The sequence below is a fragment of the Schistocerca serialis genome, chromosome 3 (assembly GCF_023864345.2).
Source record: "Schistocerca serialis cubense isolate TAMUIC-IGC-003099 chromosome 3, iqSchSeri2.2, whole genome shotgun sequence".
Taxonomy (NCBI): Eukaryota; Metazoa; Arthropoda; class Insecta; order Orthoptera; family Acrididae; genus Schistocerca; species Schistocerca serialis.
The window spans coordinates 337,362,376-337,387,010 of NC_064640.1; the positions used below are offsets into that span (position 1 = coordinate 337,362,376).

General features: G+C 42.6%; 1 protein-coding gene across 1 annotated transcript in view; it reads left to right on the forward strand.

Moving 5' to 3' along the window:
* Positions 1-1,051: 1,051 nt before the first annotated feature.
* The window catches only part of LOC126470816 (ly6/PLAUR domain-containing protein 6B-like), a 386,004-nt gene continuing 362,420 nt past the window's right edge, over positions 1,052-24,635 (forward strand). The window contains exons 1-2 of the mRNA XM_050098828.1: positions 1,052-1,069; positions 3,994-4,096. Coding sequence (XP_049954785.1) covers positions 1,052-1,069; positions 3,994-4,096 — 121 coding nt within the window. The remainder of the gene's footprint in view (positions 1,070-3,993; positions 4,097-24,635) is intronic.

The following is a 24,635-nucleotide window of genomic DNA, read 5'->3' on the forward strand; positions in this document are numbered from 1 at the left end:
CAGTTTTGTTAATACCATAAACGTATTATAATGGTATAGATAGATATACTGGAGGATGTAGCTGTACGTAAAATTATTATGACTGTGAGTGTAGTTACATGGTTTTTGCTTTTCAGTTTAACAGGAGTTCCACTCACACAACAATACCTCGATCTTGAGAAATGGCGCTTATGGCCACGATGTTTAACGCCAAACAGTTCTAAATCCATCCATCCATTATCCATCCATCAGTCAACTCGGTATATAGAAAACACGTCGCAAATACAGACGTACGAAAAGAAGAGTGTGTGCTGAAAAGTAATGCCTACGAATTTTGATGTGAAAACTCTTATAGCCCTTTAAATGAAACAAATGTTATTAATATTCTACATCTTTATTATTCACGCAGTGCATGAGGGACAGCGAGCTGTGAAGGAGTTTCGAATTCCAGTAGTTCGGTCCACACGTGGAGTACCTTCTCCTTCACCATCACAATGCCAGAACACACACGAACGCTGTGACATCTACAAAAATCCGACGCCTTGGGTTCACTGTCATGGATCATCCTCCATACAGTCCCTACTTGGCCCCATTCGATTTTCACCTGTTTCCAAAACTTAAAGAACACCTTCGACGACTTCACTTTGATAGTGACAAAGCAGTGCAAGCAGAGGTGAAGTTGTGGTTCCGCCAAAAAAGTCAAACATTCTACAGTGGCGGTATTAATAAACTGGTCGTTCGTTCGCAGAAATGTGTTCGTAGCCAGGGTGACTATGTTGCGAAATAAGTATGTATAAATAAAGAATAAAGGTGTAGAATGTTAATAACGTTTGCTTCATTTAAAAATCTTTAAAACTTTTCACATAACGAATTCGGAGGCATTACTTTACAGCACACGCTCGTACATATGTGTTTAATGAGCGGAAAACAGGGCAGTCTAGTGGGGCCTTTGTTGAAGGATCCATCCCAGCATTTACCTGGAGTGATTGCCAAAAACCACAAAGAAACAAATGAGGATGACTGAACAGGGCATGAGCCTACATCCACCCAAATCTTAGGATCGTGGGCTAAAATGCACTACGCTAATCAGGTATGTCTAATGTACAGTTCCCTTATGTTCTAAGCCTCCGCCGTGTTTGTGTGTGGGAGTGCCTGATGATATCTCCACAAGGGAATTCTCAAACCTACAGATGATTAAAACGACCCTGTCATTGACAACGTAGATCTAGGGTTTTCCGTAAAACGAAGTATCGTGTTGAGGTTTTACTTCACTTCAGTCTAGAGAATCAAATCAATTATTTCTATCGGGATGCTACTAGAATGAATCACAACTTGGATACCGTAAATGAGTTGTTCTTGAAAAACATATAGAGTGCAAAAATTGTACAAATGTGATGCACACAATGTCGGGTTCTACCCCAAATGTTATTTCGATATTAGCAGCACATACATTGGTCTTTCTTTAGACCACGCCCCCCTTTATTAGACGTTCTCAAAGGTGGATAATGGTGATTAGCGGTGAGAAGCATGCGATCTACACCCTGACTGGCACTTTCAGATAAAGCTCAGTGGACAAGCAATGGAATTCAACACATTTACAGTGAATGTTTCCCTATCCACCAAACCGAAGTGCGCATATCATTTACTGAAGTATGGACAGCAATAATCTGATCGCTGGGGTGTTGGCCTCTCTGAAAATGATGTACGTGGCGTACCTGTAACTCTCTGCCTACACAGAGGACGCAATATGCCGTCAGAAAACTCATAGAGCTAAAATTACCTCAGTCCAAGACAAACCATGAGTCAAGATTTTTGTTCCCTCACTAGCCAGGTACATAAATTCGGCTGAAGTATACTTATGTAAAGAAGCACTTCAGTGTGCGTCAGATTTCACAGAGAGGTAAAGAATCGTCATTCTGGAAAATATAATAACAACCCTGTTCACAGAGCTACGACTTCACACGTTCCTTGTGGAAAAATCAGCACTTCGCAATGTCTAACCGCCAGATTCTCCGCTGTGACTCTCGCCAGCTAAGTATCTTATTCAATCTCTGAGGGAAAGTGTCTTCAATCGATCCCAGTAGGTTAGTGTCTCTATACGATGTGCCTACTCCCTCCTGCACACGCGGTCTCTACGTTAGCGCTCAGGCAATGACTCCCAGTGGCCGTTACTCAAACATTACCTTCCACTACATAGGTCATGAATCTATCAGCCAGTCCCCTAAAGCTCATACTCCTTTCAGAAGATTTTCTGTAAGTTTCCATTTCCCGTCCTATATCCATAGTACTCCGCCAATTAAATACACATCTCTACATTTCTGTGGAAAATGTGCCCCGGCACTTCCCGTGAGAAGGCTGCTCGGAGTTCAGCTTGCAACCATCGTTTCTGACCCCACAATGGCGCACTAAAATAATGTCTTTTTGTCTCGTTCCGCCCAGACTCTCTTTGGCCAGGTACGCTATTCTGAAAATTTTATTTGGCTTACCAGAGTGCAACCTCCCACCTGCACTGTCCGCATTATGGTGCTCTGCGGCCTCCAGTGTTGTATACCGCCGCCTCTTCGTTCCTCTCTCTCTCAAGGCACTAAATTTCCGTCCCTGGAGAACATGATAAGTCTCTTCCCAGTCACTCTTTAACGGATCGCACCTTCTGAGGAACACGTTGCCCATGTCACCCTTTCTGTAACTGCTCAGCTTTAATTAACTCCTAGACATGCAGTACTACAGAACTTAGTATGTGGAGATAGGGCAGTGTTAGTCAATGAAATGATTAACAATCCGATTCTGTCTCGTATCCAGTGATCTAATATAAATATAAATGGAAAAGAATTTACAGAATATTAAATTTATTGACAGTTCATTTAACTTAACAGCATAAAATCAATAATACATTGCTCAGTTAACTTAGTAACATGAAAGGAAATGTGTGCCGTTCATTTAGTCCTTTCACACTTTTCACTTCACACAACTACATACGCTGTAGCTGACGTTAGAACCACGACAATGAAACAACGAGCGGTTCTAGGCGCTTCAGTCTGGAACCGCGTGACCCCTACGGCCACAGGTTCGAATCCTGCCTCGGGCATGGCTGTGTGTGATGTCCTTAATTTGTATTGAAGAAGTGCCCTTACTCTGTTTTAAATATATGTATTTTAGCTATCTCTTTCATTTCTGTGGACAATTATTATATAATTTTAATCCCTGATACAAAATCCTGCCGGCCGTGGTGGCCGAGCGGTTCTAGGCGCTTCAGTCTGGAACGGCGCGACCGCTACGGTCGCAGGTTCGAATCCTACCTCGGGCATGGATGTGTGTGATGTCCTTAGGTTAGTTAGGTTTAAGTAGTTCTAAGTTATAGGGGACTGATGACCTCAGCTGTTAAGTCCCATAGCGCTCAGAGCCATTTGAACCATTTGATTTGAACAAAATCCTGTTTAGAGGTTTTGGTTTGTTCTTCTTTGGTAAATGTATCAAAATGACAAGAAGTACTCAACGACTGTAACACACCCAGCTGTATTAAATCAGCCGTTGTAAACCAGACAATGCAAATGTTACTCATACTAACAGTTAGCGTCCATATACTCAGTTGTGTAGTCAATGGTATTCAGAAATATAATTGTTGAAGTAAAAACTCTTTTCTTTCGGAAATGAGGTCTTTCACATTCTTCCCACAGACACTTCTGAATGCTTAACTATTTCATTGAGAGTATATTATTTAGATGTCACTATTGGTGATACTAGTCGTCTGAATGAAGTAAGATGATGAAAGGCCCAATTGATGTGGAACAGTAAACAAGTGTTGTCAGTATGATAAATATCTGTGGTGAGTAGCTAATAGATAGTCGTCAAACGGCAGCAGTGAAAGAGCATCAGTTTCATAGAACCGCAGCAGGAAGGTTGCAGTGATGTTGGGCCTTAGATGATGTGTTGCAGATGGTCACTGATATGTGCTCTGTTAGTATAACTGTCAAAACGCAGAGTGCATAGAATGTGAGTGTTGCTGGTGTGTTGCAGATGTGCCGCGGGCTGGTGGTGGGCTGCTGGCTGATGGTCGCCCTGGCGCAGCAGCGACTCGCCGCCGCTGTGACGCCCGCCCCGCACCAGCCCTCTCCTGCTCGTGAGTACCTACATATATATATATATATATATATATATATAGGACGTTCATATTCCCAGGATATGTACCTTCACATACTCGGCACAAATGATTAGCATTTGAACCATGCCGCTACGCGGGTTCAGCGTCAACAGCGATATCGCAACGCATCCCCCCCTACCGGTAAAATGTGCCTGCAGCTCTCGTTGTCGCTATAAACAGAAGGTAATGGATTAATGTGACTTAAGCAGACGTGCAGGATGCCTCGCAGCCGTATGCGGGAACGTACCGTCAAATCAGTGCGTTTGAAAGAGGGTGCACTATTGGCAAGAAAAACGTGGTGTATCCATTCGGAAAATTGCTGCTCGCGTGGGACGAAGTGTTTCGGCAGTGCAACGGATGTGTGCAGAAGGCCGTAGAACACGACCAGATGGGCCAAGTCGCACCACCCAGAGACACAACTCCCCTCCCCCCCTTCCCCCCCGGGAAGATCAACACCTCATCCAAATGGCATTGCAGGACAGATCTGCGTACCCCTTGGCTATGGCGCAACAGTGGAAAAGTCTAAGACATCGTGCAGTATCATGGGTGATAGTCGGTCACCGTTTATTACCACATGGTTTATGTGTGCATCGTCCACTTCACCGCCTACCTTTGAAGAATGTGCAGAAAAATGCTAGACGGCAGTGGTGTATGGAAATATATCACTGGGACAGGAATGGCATCAGGTAGTGTTTTCGGACGAATCCAGGTTCTGTTTGTTTGAAAACGATGGTCGTATTTTGGTTCGCCGCAAACAGTGAGAACACAATACGTACAGCGCCAACTCAACGCCTTACTTATGGTGTGGGGTGCTATTGGGCACAACCACAAATCATAGTTGGTGCGTGTCCAGGACACAGTGACCACTGTGACCTACGTGAATAACATCCTGCAACCCGTAGCCACACCCTTTCTGCACAACACCCCAGACGCCATTTTTCAGCAAGACAATACACGACAACTTGTTGCTGTACGAACACGTTGCTTCTTGATGTCACAGGATATGAGCCTTTTGCCCTGGCACGCCAGATCACCAACTCGTTGCCAATCGGAAATGTGTGCAATATGGTGAAACGACGGGTGCAGCTCTGTGACCCAATGCCAACTACCACAAGTGACCTTTGGAATCAGATGAATGCAGCAAGGATGGCTATAGCACAGGACACCGTTCGCGCCTTATACCCGTCGATGCCGTCACGCATGGAACAAGTTATCAGGACCCATGGCGAACCCTGTGCCTACTAGGCAACAGAACACATGCTCATCCGAGGTGACTGAAATGCTAATCATTTGTGCAGAACATGTCCTGTGAATAGGAACCTCTTACCTATAGTCGTTAAAGGTGTTCTGCTTTTTCTGAACATGGTTGTTTGTAGAAATATCTTACGATTTATAAGTTCCTGTAGCTAAACTACACGTAATACTCAATGTTGATACCAATAACTATGAATACTGTACCATCTTGTTTCCATTAGTCAGTCTAGTATTTTTTATAAAATACACGAAGGAATTATCCGCATGGTAAGGAAATCGGTATATGTGATGTATATGTGCAGATAAATAAAAGATAACAATTTCAGAAAACTTGAATGGTTTGTTCAAGAAGAAAATTTTCACAAATTGAGCAAGCCAATAACGAGTTGGTCCACCCCTGGCCCTTACACGAGGGTTGGAACTTTAATAGCGGCAACTGTTTCTTTACAGCTCGTACAAAATAGATACGTGTTTCAAAGTTTAGATGACCTTCAAAGTAGTCACCAGCATTGTGTATAACCCTTTGCTAGCGATGTGGAAGTCGTAGGATACTCTTCGCAGTGCCAGTTGTGTTGACAGTTCGAGCGGTGCTGTCTATTGCCCGACGAATTTGTAGCAGTTCTGAAGCGAATGCCTTGAAGTGTTTCCTTCAGCTTAGAAATCGAGTTGAATTTATGAGGGCTTAAGTCAGGGGAGTGCAGTTGGTGTTATAGCACTTAGCGGTCCCATCAGTCAAACAAATCAGTAACAGTTTGCACTGTACGTGATTGAGCATTGTGCTGCAAAATGATGGTCATGTCCTGCAGAAAGTGTCATCACTTCTGTCTCTATGCTGTTCATTTCTGGAAGACAACCTGCGACCAGTTGTTGAGTTATCTTGTCAAATTCTGTCCAACTGGCGAGTTGGCTCGTCAAAAGCCTAAGCAGATCGGAGGGCCCTGCCCATGATGTGCCAAACGTTCTCAATTGTGGCAGCAAAAGCATAGTGTGACAGCTCCAACCACGTACTTACCGTACTTTTTAACAGTATCTAATGGGAAAACATATGGTTCTATGTGAATGACAATAAGCTCGAATATGTGAAGCCCAAATCAAGATCATGGGCATCGTCACCAGTCGCCGAAAAGAGATGAAATTCTTCCTATACCGACGCCTATTGGCAGTGTTCCATTAAAGCTTGGCGTGACGTGAGAATCCGCCTCTTTGTACTACTTGAGATTCATTTCTGTGAAACATAATTTAACACATGATATTTTATGCTCTGACTCAAGTGCCGCCCTATATTTGAATGCAGACATGCCTGCAATTTTAGGTAATCACAGCAGGAGAGTAATACGTACTTTTAACCACCACATATTGTCAGAGCGCCTCCTTTATACTTAGGTACGGAATACCAGAGATAAGTGCTCCTATTAGAGCACAAAAAGGCAAATATGCTCCTGCTTAAAAGATTCTGACTGAAAAGTGGGGTGCCAGCATTCTCATTCTACCTTTCTCAGCACCTTTAAAAATTTTCCCAAAAATATTGGCATGAACTGTAACTCGCTTACACCCAATATTCCATTGCTGTAAGTCACCCATACCCGCTCAGTCTCACTTGCCGATTCTCACTCACTTATTCAGCCCACCTCATTGCCATTATGTCTTCTTACTCTATAACTGTCACTGTCCTCTGTCTCATAGCCATATTCTCTTTCGTTCTGTCTTACTATTACTGTCTCCTCTCATTGGCACTTTCTGCGTCCTGCTCTCTCTTACTGCTAATATATTATTCATTACTTCCCACTGCTGCTCCCTTTCTTCACTGTCAGTATCTCTCTCTTCATTTCTAGCATTGTCATAGGGTCTATCTCTCATTATCACTGGCTCTCAACCACTACCAATTGCTCCGCCTCTTTACTCCTCTCCCACTGGCGCTGTCTCCTTCATTCTTTTCCTACAACTTTTGTGTCATTGTCAACTATGGTCCCTTGCCACTGTGTCCCTTTCTTTCTCTCATACTGCCATTGTTTCCTTCGCTCTTTTCATACCACAACCACTACCACTGCCACTCTCTCTACATAAAAAAAGTGTGAAAAGTTATATAACTTTTTATAGCTGTAGATTCTTTCATGGTGCTGACTTATAATCAATGAGAGTAAGTTTCTTGATAGAAAGAAATAAACTTGAATGCTTATACATTTAGATCGTCTCTGAACATTAGCTGCGCTCTGCTACATAAACCTAAAGCCCTTGACAGCAGTCTTCCTTAGTAACGATGTTAAGTCTATAGACGCACTGAATCTGACTCAAAGCTCTGAGTGCAGCTGCTTGAAAAGATGCATCAGCCAACCAAAGTTGCAGGCAGTGAAGTCAAGTCAATTTAACGTCCTCTGGCGGCGTGTAGGCGCAAATAGTGGAACAAAGCGAATCCTGGCGAAGCTTAAATTGTTGCCAAATTTCCTCCCCTCCTCCTCCCCCTCCTCACCCACCAAGCATAGACGTGGCAATGTCGCACTGAGGTGATGGTGGGAAATTCCAATATTTTGGTGGGAAATAGGTCAACTGAGCTACCTCCACTAACCTAACTCCCCCTACCCCTCCCCCCAATTCTAGTACGTCACCCACTCCTCTCCTTCCTCACTTGTGAATTGGTAGGAAAAGTCTCAGTCTGTGGTGAGCTGCAGAAGAGAAGAACGTAGGGCATGTATTCATTTATTTTCGCGGGAAGTGTGTTTTTGGTGGTGCTATCTGCTAATGGATTGTCTTCCACACTCTGCCTTACCCTGCTCATACTTACTGCCATCCTCCATCCCCACTTTTTCCGACTACACGTGTGTATATCGCTTTAAAGACTGATGACCAACTGCTGTAATCCATAATACCACCACAAGTAGGCGCTCAAAACTCTCCTACAGCCACCCACTACCTTCTGCCACCCTCTTCCCCCCCCCCCCCCCCCCCCCATACACACACTTTTCGATTTTCACCTGCTTGCTTATAGATACTGTCAGAGAGAAAAAATTTTAAAGTCTTATAGCTACTGTGGTGTTCACCACTCTTCTGAAACGCTGAGTGGGCTTAGCATATTTTTTCTGTTGGAGTCAAGGATGTTAAGGCACTTATTTTTTTATTTTCCTCACTTTTTGGAGCACAGTTATACAATGGGAAACCTACACCAGTGTCTAAGCACAGACAGGAAAATCATAACAAATACATATCTAAAAGTTCATGACATATTTCAAAAGATACAATAGATCCACGCCCCCCCCCCCCCCCCAAAAAAAACACAAACACAAAGCATATTGGATCTCTAAAAGATTCTCCTAAAATTCGAAGCACTGTCCTAAAGATGAAAAAAGTGACTAGAATTTTCGGTGAATTTTCTATATCCTACAACTGCTAGTCTGGAGATGCTCTAAAGCCACAATGGCAGGTGGGGGGCCAGAATCCCAACTGTCCGAGCCAGAGGACGCTGGTCCAGCTTGAGTTGTCTCTGAGCACTTCAACAAAGAAGACATCACATGACTCTCTGATGTCAAAGAACTTTCTGTAATTGCATTGTTCCGCTCATCTTGTTCTAACCAGTCTTTAGAGAACTAATGTCTAGTGACTTCTTGTGAATGGAGAATCCTGGTTGGTTCTTACTGAATTTACCTGCCAAATGCTACTGCTGGTGTGGGAGCACTGTCCAACTTTTTACAGATGGACAAATTATGGGAATTTCAGTGGAAAAGAATTTTGTACAGATCGAAAAACATACAGCAGTCATATTGTTCAGATCATATTGCACTGAAATTTAAAACCTCGGAATGTGGAAACTATCGGCAAACACACTTAAACAGTTACACTGCTCTGCTACTGTCGAGGTAAGCTTTAATTTTTCGGCGTGAAGCCGACTTCTGTATCACCACAGATGATTGCACCACCATACCATATCACTGTGGTAAACACAATTCGTATCCTGAACCAAACAAAATAATCAATTGTGCATTCTACATATAGCTATCGACCACCAGACACTCCTATATATACCGCAAAAACACACAGATCCCAAAATCAAAATCATATACACCGTATACACTGGAGAGCCAAAATGTTATGATCACCTGCTTAATTGCTTGTTTGTCGTTTTTTGGAACGAAATACTTGATTGATTCTGAATATCAGGGATCTGACAGTTTGCTGGTAGGTTTGTCCAGGAGTGTGGCATACGATGTCTATGCACAGGTCATGTAATTCGCCTAAATAACAGGCAGCTGATTTCAGCAAGTGGTGAATTAGTTCGCCAAGACATCAATGTGAGTTCACTATAATGCTCCTCAAACCACTGTAGCATAGCTCAGACTTCCAGACATGGACATACATCGCTGAAAGAAGAAATCTCTGTCGCGGAAGATATCAAGCATGGAGGGATGCAGGTGGTTCGCAGCTGTTAGAGTGTCTTCCATTACTATCAGAGGTCCCATACAAGCGCAGGAGAATGTCTCCCACAGCATAATACTGCTGCCACTGGTCTGCATCCATGGCGTGCTGCACTTTCACAGCCGCCGTTCACCTCGATGACGGCATTTGGGGAGACGATCATCGACCTCGTGTAGCAAAATGTGATTCACCCAGAGAGCCAACATGTTTTCACTGATCGACGGTCTAATCTCGATGGTGCTGTGCCCACTGCTATCGCAACTGACGATGTGACAATGTAGTTTGATCAATACGTGAAGACTTCGGTGTGGTCTGTTGCGGAGCTCCATGCTCAACAATGTACGATGGACGGTGTAGTCTGAAACACTTGTGTATGCATGCTCTTTTGGCAGAGATACCACAGATCACCACCTATCCTTCTTTAGAGAGTAGACAAGTCTGTGAAGGGCACGTTGTATGAAGAGTTGTGGACGTCCAACCATTTAGTGCATAATGATGGTTTCACTATCCTTCTACCTGTTTCTGTAGATGCTCATGACAGTAGCACATAAACATTCGACCAGCTCCACTGTTTCCGAGATACTCGTTGACAGGCTCTGTGTAATAATAATCTGTCCTTTGTCAAATTAACTTATCTCAATGGATTTCTTCACTAGGGTGAACCTCCATCTGTGTCTGCTCCACTCACATAATTTGTTACCACATACGCGAACGCAACGCCACCAGACGGCGTCCGATGTCGTGGTGGACAGTGGTCATAATGTTTTGGATTATCAGTGTATAGTAACAGCGCTAGACATCCCCGTTGAGGTTGGTCGTCCACCACAGCCAACACTCATGAGGCAACTGCCCCCTAACTTACTGGCCTGATGCACGATTGGGACGCTCTTCGCGGACAGCGGTCACACTCCGAATTGGTGCACAAAGGGTGGGCTGGTTCCTCTGGCACAAAGGTATCCACAAACGGTTCTGTTTCTGGTGTACCCTGCTTGCTACTGTGATTTCTGCAACTAACTGTGACCGTCTCTAGACTCTCGGATTACAAGAATATATTTTACTTTCAAAGCTCTGTCGATGAGAAATACTTTGTCAATCGCAAACTAATTGGCCGATCTCGAAACCGATATCAGCTGCAATATCTGGTTTTACACGCCAAGAAACGACGATATTTGTGACACTTTTATGCTAAAATTAACGAGTAGCAGATAAAAATTTCGAGGATTTCACGTATTTTTATATGGTTTGTCAGAATATCACTCAATTTATGCGATTGTTCTTGTGGGAATAATCGTACAGTGCAAACACTTGCCATATTCAGTCTTCTCAAATTTCCACGTCAAAATCGGAGGATACTCGCAATACACGCGATAGTGAAGGTTGCCCAATGCATACTGAGTATTAGTACGCTATACAAAAGGCGACAAAGTTTGATCAAATGCCCCCTTGTACCCCACCTAACTGATTCAGGAGGCTCAGGGGTGGCTTGCGGCTTAAGCCAAAAATGTCACTTCGTCCCGGCCACTGGCTACCTCCGCCATGAGTCCGGACACCAAATAGTGTCATCCTCTGGAACTAGCCACATAGTTATCTGTGTAATTACAATTGTATATTGCGATCGCACCGCCAATTGGTGGCATTTTATAATGTACAAAGTATCGGAAATACCTCCTCTTGACGACTATGGCTCTGGAAATATCGATTTCACATGTAAATCTCTATCCTCCTTATGACTGGACATATTTTTCTACTAAAATCTTTCCTAACCTTACAGCTGGACATGCGCTGAAGTCGCAATTTTCCACGTAAAATCGGACAATCTATACCTCCCTTTCGACAGGATGTAGTCTGTTCATTTCCAACACAGATCATTTTCCTTGCACATGTCCGACACTGACTACAGTAACTTAAACCCGTACGTATTTCAGACAAGCAGTGTGATTATCGTTTATATGTGTAGAGTGGCCGAAAAAATTATGGAATGTCCGCACTCACACTAGATAGGTGTCTCGATTCTCGTCATTTGTAAGAAATTATTTGACATTTAGATCTTCCAGTCAGTCAGACACGAGAACAGACTACAGATATTTCCAGTCAGCGATTGCAGGAGGTGCTGCATCCCGCCGAGACACTCTCAAATAAATGTTGTAAAACACAGGCTTTTGGCGCTCTGTGATAATCGACAGCGCTCTTGCGAACGAAAAGGTTGGGAAGACATCACTGACATGGTTAGGTGTACTGTAATAAACATCGCAGTCGACAGAGCAACAGAGAACATGTGTGAATCTGCTTAGGGGAGCCAATGAGAGGACGCTCTGCGTATCCATGATGCCACAGCCCTATTGGCTGCCCTGTTTGTACGCGATAGCAGATCCAGTTGAACCCTTGCATCGGTACATTGTGCAAATGTTTACGAAATAAATCTATCTTATTGTCGGATATACTCTTCAATGCGTTGAAATCACAATTCCCGACGTCAAATCTGCCCACCCATTGTGGCTAGACGTACGTAATTTTTACAGGAGTAGTAGTCTGATCACTTCCCACACACGTCCGTTGATATGTGGCAACCCTAACCACAGTAGCTTTACGTTCCAACTGCATAACATTACCGACAAGTAGTATGATTATCATTTATAGGTGTATAGCGTCCGAAAAATTATAGTACGTGCTCCCTCATATGAGCAGTGCGTCCTTCGCACGGCCTGCCGTTGCTTCCTAGCAGCAACACGATCCCACCACATCATCGATATCACATATTTGTCAAGGAATAAAAGGTGTAGATACAATTAAAAAGCCCTCGTGTCTGTTACTTATGTTACGTCCGATTCTTGCACAGTAGTTAGTGTGTGTCAGAGCAGGAACAACTGATACCCCCAGCCAAGTCACAGACCACTGCTAATATTCTCGATTCCTATCATGCCGCGACAGCAGTGTTCCTTTAGTTAGAAGGCTGTCTAGCCTTTTACCCATCACTGGCTATCTACAGAGCTATCACAAGGAGAGAAAATAGCACACTAACGTTCACTGAGAAATTCAACACCAAGCGGATGCTCGCATCCAAATATTTTATACGATTGGTACTGCTTCCACTGATTTGTAGTCAATGACGAAGTAAAACACTAATAGGTCTCTTCGGCTATTTTAGATTCAATAGTTACATTTAGATACATTCGGCTCCAACACCCACCAATATTCAGTCCCCTGCAATTCGCTCTAGTTTACAGCTGTCGCAATTCTACTATAGACAGCAGCCTGCATCTAAATATGTATTCCGCAAACCACTGCACGGTGTGGGCGACGTCGTAGCAGTATTTTCGATTTCTTCGTTCCTACCTCAACTACGTAATGATACAGTAAAAATGAATGTCTGTATGCCTCTGTATTTACCCCAGTCTCCTCTATGGTCGATAGGCCAGATATAGATTTTGAATGACCAATGAAGCCTTACTGCTGCACCTTTACTATACGAGGACTGCACAAAGAAAATCTGACACATCTGCAATTTATCGATATCAAATGATTGGCTACAAATATATCCCTGTACGTGTCTTAATGTCCTTTACCGTATTTCTGTGATTACTACGCAATAGGTACGACTGTGTATTGGTGTCAGAGTTTTCGTTGACAGCATAATATTTCGTGAGAAATATATAACTTTTTCTCAAATGCAACGTACCGTCATAATACGAATCTAACAGTATCGCAGAATTTCCAATACACTATCCATCGAATCATTTACATTGGTGCAACAACCTCACACTTCCACGCATAATTCGGAGGAACTGCAAAAGTAGGAGGAGATTCGGGACTTAATCACAGAATTGCTCATTTTTTAGCCCCGCGCGCTATTCGATAGTGGACCGGCCATGAGACTGTACTCCATCTAGAACAGAATGTATCCACATGGGCAGTACGCATATGAGTAGAGATGGTTATTTGATTAAAAGCAAACTCAGTAATTACACGCTTATCCAACTATCGTACATCGAGAGCCAATTGACAAATAAGTACAAGCCGGACCAAACAGTGTCAATGATTCCTCCAAAAGAGCAGTCATCTTACTACGTTTGCACTTCTACCCAGTTTTGTAGAACCACAGTCTCTAGATGACGTACCAACTGGATTTGCGGTCGCTCACCTCCTACATCGTCAATTCTTAGTGGCTGGATCACAACTCCCTTAAAAATTAATGCAAATTAATTTCGGCCTGACATATTCTCCTGATTTCTCTTGAAAGGGTACAGTACCGCACGACATTGAAAATAGGTACAACATTCTTCGTTATTATTGTCAGTACAACATATTTTTTCTAATAATAACTCAATTTAAATCAATACAGCGAAGCCGGATACCAGTGTGGGAAAGAATGACAATTTATTTATTTAATTGATCACATGTGCACTCCCACAAAATAAATCCCTAGATCCAGTTTGGTGAGATCTGTGAAATGAATGAATGTATGGTCGTCTGCTAACCGCAGATAGTGAATGTGAATATATGGTCATCTTTGAGACGATCTTTTGGTCACCTTTGGTGGAACCAAAGAGATGAAATTTACCGGAGCTTTGAGCGCCTGAAATGTGGCTGACCAATGGGTAGCATGGTCTTCCCCCACCTCGACGGAGGTGCGAGATGACCTAAAGATCGGCCATGTTTCAGCACTCTGCCGCTGGATCTAGTGTTGGTAAGACCTGTCTTAGGTGTGCTCCGTAAAGACAAAAGACTGGCGACATGGTATGCATGTGAAATACTTAAGAGTAGTTTGGAATAATAATTTCTCTATTTCAGGAACTTTTGTGGGGAGAATTAAATGTCAGGCGGGTAATATTAAGGGGATCGTAATAATCTTCGGAAGTGACCAACGGTCACAATGAAACCACGTGTAGAAATAAGTTGAAATACTTCCGAGTGCTTACGTTAAGCTGAATTACTAGCGTGTGTACTATAAGTTGGAAATATTTAAGAAATTGCGTGTGCAGGACTTGAAATTAGAGACGAATACTTCCACGTGGTGAGTACTGTGTGAGTCTCAATCTGTGTATGAGACAAGGGATAAAGAGAAGTACTCGTCCATGGTATCAGTTGAGGACTCGCGTGTGTGATGAATATGTTCTCAATATTACTTTGCGTGTTATGTTTCCGTGTGACGCTTGATTCAAACTATAATACTCTGAGAGAGAAGCAAGGTCAGTCAGCCGTCTATCCAGCAACGCCAGTTGGCACAGGAAGACGTGCATATATCCTCCAGAGTTCATGGTAGGAAAGAAAAATTACGAAGTGTGGCAGTGTCGTGTGGAACTGGGATAAATACTAATTGAAGTGGGAAAGCTGAAAGTGATGTGATTATAACGCTGTGACTATTCTTTGTATTGTATGTTGCCAGTGTGATGTATTTCATGAAATTTAAGTATGTGTGGTTGGCATGGGAGAGTAACAAGATAGTCTCAGAAGCAGTGGGTTATGCATGTTCCTTTTTGTACTGCTCGGTCTGGAGGAAATTTTCGTAATGATGGGTGTGAGAGTCGATGTGTGAGATATAGAAAAAGATCCACCTCCCTATCCAGAAAGTGCACTGTAGCGTTAAATAATTACGAGACCATAAGATAGAGAATCACCAATGTAAAGCCATGCCCACTGGGCGGAATTTCTCATGTGTTATTGTTGTAGGTTATAGAATTTGTGTGTTTACGTGATAGAATTTATCGGAGTAAATAAGATAGTGAAAAGAAAAAGGTTGGTGGCATTTTCCTTCGAATAGTATGTTGTCACGATACCCAGAATTTATAATGTGTGCGTGTGCGCCATTCATATTCAGTGCGATGGCCACGTGTTGATCAGAAGTCGTTAAATAAGAAAGAAAATGTGGTATTGCCAGTGCGTAGTGAACAGTCAGAGTTGTGTAAATTACTAATAGTCAGATGTGCGTTTCCGTACCCGTTGCGTAATATTCAAATAGGAGAATAATTTGTAACTTAATTGTGATTACTAGAGCTCATAATCAGTCATTGAGAAATATGAATAAATCCACTCGCTTGGCAGACCACTCATCTTGCAGACCTGACTGCTTGATGCCACAGTATGAGCAAGGCATGTGGGTGCCTCTCACTCTTACCGACTTGGTCAGTTCTTACTGCTTGGCCTGCTTTCCTTAAGATTCTAGCAAACGAATCGGAACCCGATATATGCATTCTACTTCAGCTCGCTCCAAATGTTTACTGCTAGGCATTTTACAGCAGTTTACTGTACCGATGTCAGTGTACGGGATTTCTAGTTTATTAATGTGCAACAGATTTAGTTACGCTCAGGTCGACAACCAACTCCACCACAGGTCTTTCCGCCTACTTACAGGCAACTCCTCCACCTACGAACATCCCACATCTAAAATAAACACATTGCTGTCTATAGCAAGGTTGCAACACCGGTAAACTGTAGCGAGTTGCAGGGGATTGAGTATCGGTGAGCGTTGGAGCCGAATGTAGCTGAATGTAACTACTGAATCTAAAATAGCCAGAGAGATATATTAGTGTTTTATTTCGTCACTGACTACAAATCAGTGGAAGCAATACCAATCGTAAAAGATATTTGGATGCGAGCATTGTCACGGTGCTGAATTTCTTAGTGAACGTTAATGTGCTATTTTCTTCTCGTTGTGATAGCTCTCTACATAGCCAGTGACAGGTAGAGGCTAGGCAGCCTTCTAAATAAAGGTACTTGCTATTCAGTCTTGAATATGGAATTGATTTACCAAGAAGTAACGGAAGAATCCTTTAATAAGATTAATAGTGCCGATACAGTACATTTATCCATCGTATCGGCAGGTTACTCAAGCCAAAGACGAAGGCAGCACAACACGTTTGGCTTAATAAACAAGGCCAAAAACTAAATAAATCATCGAAATACGTGTGTATGAAATCAAGAAGTACGTCAGCTACAGGGAAAAAGCAATTAAGGTCGTGGTTTCTACATGGATAGAGGAAAAAATCAAAAAGCGATACAGATACAGGGACAACGTGAGTAAACACCTTAAAGTGATGCATATGCGTATCACACATATTCTTCACTCACGTGTGTTCAAAGATTTTGACAACGCAATACGTGAACAAGTGCGTAACATAATCCAGGATATGTGCTCCCTAAGTCAGAAACACAAAATAAACAACCTATTCGATCTTAATGCAGACATAACCACAAAAAACTTCTCAAAACGAATAGCACAACTATCTGAAACAGTTCTTTCCATGAAAGAAATGAAAGTGGTAGTAAAAGGTTTCAAATTGCCTCTCCCCAAAAACCTTCCCAGAAACAGTTAGATGTATTAAAAGTTGAAATAGAATACAGTGTATACAAGGACATTGCAACCAAAGATATAGTAAGTCGTGATATGCAAAAATGAGTGGAGTTAAACATTCCTACATCACAATCTATGGACAAGAAGACATTAAAGAACCTAAAGAAAAAAATTACTGAAAATAACATTTTCACGAAAGCGGCTGAAAGAAGTCCTTCGGTTCTCATGGACAAGAGTGATAATCTTGAGAAAGTGGAACAACTCCTCACATTCAATTTTTACCATATCCCGTCCAAAGACCATACCAAAACTTTTATAGGATAAATTAAAAACTTAATCAAGTCCTGCAGAAACATAATACCTGAATATGAAGCTAAGTATTTGATCAACATGAACCCAGTAACTGCTAAACTGTGTGGACTTCCTAAACTACACAAGGAAGGCCAACCTTTACGACCTCTTGTGCCAACCTACACCGCATTAAATTACAAAACAACCAAAGAATTACATTTCTGCGCCGAAACGAAGGCAAAATTTAATCTAAGTTTAGAATTGGAAATTCAGTGTTAACAAAATGAAAGATCTTTGTATTCCACATAGCGCAAAACTAGTATCTTTTTATGGTAGCAGTTTATTTACAATCTACTCTTATATAACTTCAAATCAAAGCTTAGATAACTGCAAATTACCGGTTTCAGTAACGTATATTTTGCAGTGTACCGTCAAGCTTACACAGTCAGAGAGCCATGGCCAATCACAGTGATCATCCATTGTTCCACAGATATTTTGGCTTCTAACCAGATACCTACTTTCATTGTAGAGCGAAATGGTTACGCCATGAGTTGACAGTCGCATACAGAGTGTGAAACCTACATAAGTAGTCTGAACCATTACATCATACACCGTCAGCAGTTTGGTAATTTTGCGTTATGTGTTTTGCTGTCCTGTCACAGTTTACCACAGACAGTATTGCAATGGACTATTTTTTCTTTTGTCGTGGATCTCTAAGACCCCTTAAATTGCTGAAATAAGTAGAGCTCTCAAATCTAATGAAATCTGGTCGATGTGTATAACATCTGACATGACATTAATAATATGGGAAAATCTTTGGTTCAAAAACAGCATGTTTAAAATCGCAAAACAATGAACCACTTCCGTATAACATAAGCATACAAGCACAAATAACATCAATACGAATTCCCGAGCTATTGAATCCTACATTTAAATATTCAATCACACAAGAGGAATGTACTTCCATACTATCTGCTCAAATTCAATGATGCTACAATACGCATCTGCGACACTAAAAGAAAGGGAATGCGTACCTCAAATCAACATATAACAGTACAGTGTTTATACTCACATATTTATGAACTACGTAATTGTATCAAGATATATGGTACAGAAACTTTTCCTAATTTCCACGACTAGTTGCGGTCCTAGATCGTCAGGGACAGATAACCTCGTAGTTTGGTCCCTTACCCCCTCTTTTAAACAAACCAACCAACCAACCTAGATCGTCATCATATAGTACAGGCGTTCCACAAAAAAAGCAAGCGCAGTGTAATAGCACAACACATGTTCATATCGTTGTCAGTATTATAATAACTTGCCACAGACAATATTATTAATTACGAGTACAACTTCTTTTCAGTAAACTACATAGCATCAGATGTGATGCCATAATACATCGTTAACTATTGCTTTATTATATTTTCCAGCTATATTCAAAGAAAAAACCTGACATGGTTCAAATGGCTCTGAGCACTATGGGACTTAACATCTCAGGTCATCAGTCCCCTAGAACTTAGAACTACTTAAACCAAACTAACCTAAGGACATCACACATATCCATGCCCGAGGCAGGATTCGAACCTGCGACCGTAGCGGTCGCGCGGTTCCAGACTGTAGCGCCTAGAACCGCTCCGCCACCCCGGCCGGCAAACCTGACATGCAAACAAGAATAAACCCCCATATTTTACCGAGCGAGGTGGCGCAGTGTTTAGACACTGGACTCGCATTCGGGAGGACGACGGTTCAATCCCGCGTCCGGCCATCCTGATTTAGGTTTTCTGTGATTTCCCTAAATCACTCCAGGCAAATGCCGGGATGGTTCCTCTGAAAGGGCACGGCCAACTTCCTTCCCCATCCTTCCCTAATTCGATGAGACCGATGACCACGCTGTCTGGTCTCCTGCCCCAAACAACCAACCAACCAAACCCCCATATTTTCCTTTCGTGATGTCAAAGTCTATTGCAGGGACGGCCACGGCGTACCAAACTTCATGCGTGTAGGGTGTGTGGGTAACTGGCGAACCAATGGCTGGCGAGATTCGTCTTTACTCGGCCCTTGTCTGACGTACCCAGAACAGCACATTTCATTGAGTTTTTACTGCGTGGACTTGAAAGAATCGCAAGACTAGTTTCCTAAAAGTTTTGAGGACACTGTCAATCTTACATTTGTTTTCGAGCAGTTTTCGACACCGTTTGGCGTTTCAGCTGAAAGTGCCCCTGTGCATGTGACTGATTGAAGTTCCTGGTAATTCCCGTTTTAAAGGCAAATCCTATTAACGTTAAAACTGTCCAGGACGTCATCATTGCTTTCCTCAGGTCTCCATAAAGAGGTTCCAAATGGCCCACGATATTTCGACCACAATATGTAAGTGAAAGACATTTTCCCCACTATAAAACTAAATAAGTCACGATTACGTGGCAACCTCCATACGAAAATCTTTGAAATTGTCTGCATTTGTCTGTATGCCGACAGTTTGTACGAAATAAAAATTGTATGTCTTCAGCGCGCCAAAAATAATTCTAATTTTTTGTTTATGGCATACATGTGAAATATAAAACGATTTAAATGCGGTGAATTCGCTGTTTCCTCCTCCTCACGCTCAGGCAGCATGGCGTAGCGGTGGGAGAAATGTGCCAGCCAGGCTGATTGCAATGGCACTCGTGCCAGGGCATAGCCCACTAGCTGGATTCTTGGCCACCCCTTTTGTGTATATGACAAGCAGGTGTCCAGTGACCTTGTTTACCTTTCAGTGAGGAATATAACGCAGTGATCACAGCAAACGTACCGACGCATTTCGTTTGGCCGCTCTGCTAATTATTGATCATGCGAACGCAACAGTGCGTGTACACACTTCATTAGTACCGTCATTACCAGATTACTCAAACATTCATTTTGTTCATCGGAGTTGTCCAGTTCACACAGACGAACTGATTACGTTTTGAATACATAGTTAGCTTGCTATCGTTTGAAAGTATGCTGTAGATAAAGTCATACACCCAAAGAAATTCACGTACAATTTTTGTAAAGCGTCAAAACTTTTCAGTTATCAACTTCACTACATACGCATCATAAGCTACTAGTTACAAGCGTTGTCGCAAACATTGATCAGCAGAATATTTAAGAAATGAAGTATTCTACCTCGTATTTAAATGGATAGATTGGAAGTATATAACTGAGGCGTCCTATTCACAAAAACTCTACAACTCTCTTCGTGACAAGGGTTCAAAAATGGTTCAAATGGCTCTGAGCACTATGGGACTTAACATCGGAGGTCATCAGTCCCCTAGAACTTAGAACTACTTAAACCTAACTAACCTAAGGACATCACACACACACATGCCCGAGGCAGGATTCGAACCTGCGACCGTAGCGGTCGCGCGGTTCCAGACTGAAGCGCCTAGAACCGCTCGGCCACTCCTGCCGGCCGTGTCAAGGGCAATAGTTGTAATATTCACATTCTTTTTAAGATACTATTCAGTGTTTTCCATACAGAAAAGTATAACTTACCGCTTATTCAACACGAAGATATCTGCAAGCAGCTCATCTAGAAACACAAAAAAATTGCATCACCCCATATGTCGTGCAGTTGTATTGCTAATGTGACTTTCTGTACCGATTAGAAGGTCACCCCTGATGTTTTTTGTAAACATACACACACTGTTACCATGAGCATTACATACGGGTAGAGCACCTCACTCGAATGGATTGAAACATTTCAGTTGAAAGTAAAGCACTGGTAATGACGCAGTAGAGACGTCTTTGAAACAGTAGAGTGAACATCCATTGTGCCACGAAAGACAGTGGCAACCAGTGACCTAATCAGCATCATGAGATTGCACATAAGGCTTGTCAGCCAGATAAATTGCTCGACCTATGCACCGGATTAAAAATGATGTGGTGCGGACATGAAATCGGTTCCAACTAACAGGTAGTGTTGTCGACATGCACAACACAGATAGTGTACGTTCGACAGGTGCACAGGATGATCGATATATACGACTTTTGTGTCAAAGGAACCGAGGGCTCAGTGCTCCAGAACTGAAATAGGCGTTCCGAAAGGCTAAGGGAAGCGTTTATCGCGTAGAATTGTTAGGAGACGACTGCACGATGCGAATCCTCATTCCAGATGACCATGGCGAGCACCATGAAAGTCGAATCTGTTTGTGCCCTCATAATCTCAGGTAACGTCTCTGGAGGCAACGCGGTAATACCCAACGTCTCCAACACGGTGTCCCACATGTGCATCAAGAAGTTGGTGGAAAGATTTTCTGGGATGGCACAGGCACCCACTGTCCACCTATCGTGGCTGTTGACGGTAGTCTTGATGATCTACGGTGCAGAAGCGAGATTCTGATACCAGTACTGGGACCGTATCGTCATCGTTTTAGTGAGAATTTCATCTTATGGGTCATGGTGCTGTTCTCGTGAAGCGTTTCTTCAGCATGCTAGGATCAGCAGAATGAAACGGGAACGGCCTGTCCGTTCCCCGGACAGGAACCAAATCTGACATGCGTCGGATCGATTAAAACGAGCTGTTTTGAACCTCAACAACGACCACGTACTCTGCGTACGCAGAATCGCCTTTGAAGAGAGGGATAATTTCGTCATCTCATCGATGATATGCCACGATGTCTATATCCTAGCAAGAGGACGTTCCACCACGTATTGATGCACAGGAATGCTATGAAAAAATTGCCTTGGGAAACGCAATTTTGACGGTCCACTATTTTTTTATTTTTTATTTGGTTATCTTAACACATTGCAAATTGATATACACGCATATCTCAGAGCCAATTTTTGTCTTCCGCGACATGAATTTAGAAATAAAGGGGTGATGCAAAACTTTTGTTGATGTATGTGTGTGTATTCTATTGCACACAAAATGCAAACATTACGTGCACTCAATCTGATATCCATCCACGTATTGTAAGATCACTTGAAAACGGTCATTGTGGTCAGAATTTGTTGAAGAAACACGTGCAGACAAATAAAGGAACAAATTTTCCTCATCAAAACCCATTGAAACGTCAACGAACCCTACGCTTTTATTTTCGTAATACTTCATTTTTCTGGGAATTGAACTGAACCGATGGTGTAACCCACTCATTTCTTACTTCTCTTAATCGAGCAGAACACGTCCTCCGTCAACGTAACATCATCAGTAAACCTGTTTGTGGTGCTTTTATCTGCTCATTAAATAACTTATTTTCTAAGTAATCACAAAAAATATTTGACAGTGGGGCAGCTGGACATAATTCCCATCGTTAATTCCTCTTTTATTTATCGCGTGATAGTACCTGTTCTAGAAGTTCTATTAGTTCGACAATTTGGACCTGAGCGATTATTCTAAATTTTTAAACCTTATTTTTATACTGTTGACCGTTTCTATGACTGACGTATTCTAAACGATAATTATAGCGAGTGACAAAATTCCCTATTGCCTGGAATTCTTATATCTTTATCTTTTTAATACGATTAACCATTTGTTTTACATTTTGATTGAATACACTGCCTTATAAAAAAGTAAAGCACCCAGAACACATAATCAGGTTTCACGTAACATCGTACCACGTACATACTGTCGGCGGGTATGTAAATGATTAGAGTTGCAATTCTTTGTGGCAGTTAATTAGTGTTATCCGTATTTAGTAATGTCACCAGGCGTTGTAGGGCATATAAGAGACAGCGGTGGGTTACGTCTAACAGAACAACGTCGGTCGTGGGGGGGGGGCATGACATCTACATTCTACATTTACATCTACATTTATTCTCCGCAAGCCACCCAACGGTGTGTGGCGGAGGACACTTTACGTGCCACTGTCATTACCTCCCTTTCCTGTTCCAGTCGCGTATGGTTCGCGGGAAGAACGACTGTCTGAAAGCCTCCGTGCGCGCTCGAATCTCTCTAATTTTACATTCGTGATCTCGTCGGGAGGTATAAGTAGGGGGAAGTAATATATTCGATACCTCATCCAGAAACGCACCCTCTGGAAACCTGGCGAGCAAGCTACACCGCGATGCAGAGCGCCTCTCTTGCAGAGTCTGCCAATTGAGTTTGTTAAACATCTCCGTAACGCTATCACGGTTACCAAATAACCCTGCGACGAAACGAGCCGCTCTTCTTTGGATCTTCTCTATCTCCTCCGTCAACCCGATCTGGTACGGATCCCACACTGATGAGCAATACTCAAGTATAGGTCGAACGAGTGTTTTGTAAGCAACCTCCTTTGTTGATGGGCTACATTTTCTAAGGACTCTCCCAATGAATCTCAACCTGGTACCCGCTTTACCAACAATTAATTTTATATGATCATTCCACATCAAATCGTTCCGCACGCATACTACCAGATATTTTACAGAAGTTACTGCTAGCAGTGTTTGTTCCGCTATCATATACTCATACAATGAAGGATCCTTCTTTCTATGTATTCGCAATACATTAAATTTGTCTATGTTAAGGGTCAGTTGCCACTCCCTGCACCAAGTGCCTATCCGCTGCAGGTCTTCCTGCATTTCGCTACAATTTTCTAATGCTGCAACTTCTCTGTATACTACAGCATCATCCGCGAAAAGCCGCATGGAACTTCCAACACTATCTACTAGGTCATTTATATATATTGTGAAAAGCAATGGTCCCATAACACTCCCCTGTGGCACGCCAGAGGTTACTTTAACGTCTGTAGACGTCTCTCCATTGACAACAACATGCTGTGTTCTGTTTGCTAAAAACTCTTCAATCCAGCCACACAGCTGGTCTGATATTCCGTAGGCTCTTACTTTGTTTATCAGGCGACAGTGCGGAACTGTATCGAACGCCTTCCGGAAGTCAAGAAAAATAGCATCTACCTGGGAGCCTGTATCTAATATTTTCTGGGTCTCATGAACAAATAAAGCGAGTTGGGTCTCGCTCGATCGCTGTTTCCGGAATCCATGTTGATTCCTACAGAGTAGATTCTGGGTTTCCAAAAACGACATGATATTCGAGCAAAAAACATGTTCTAAAATTCTACAACAGATCGACGTCAGAGATATAGGTCTATAGTTTTGCGCATCTGCTCGACGACCCTTCTTGAAGACTGGGACTACCTGTGCTCTTTTCCAATCATTTGGAACCTTCCGTTCCTCTAGAGACTTGCGGTACACGGCTGTTAGAAGGGGGGCAAGTTCTTTCGCGTACTCTGTGTAGAATCGAATTGGTATCCCGTCAGGTCCAGCGGACTTTCCTCTGTTGAGTGATTCCAGTTGCTTTTCTATTCCTTGGACACTTATTTCGATGTC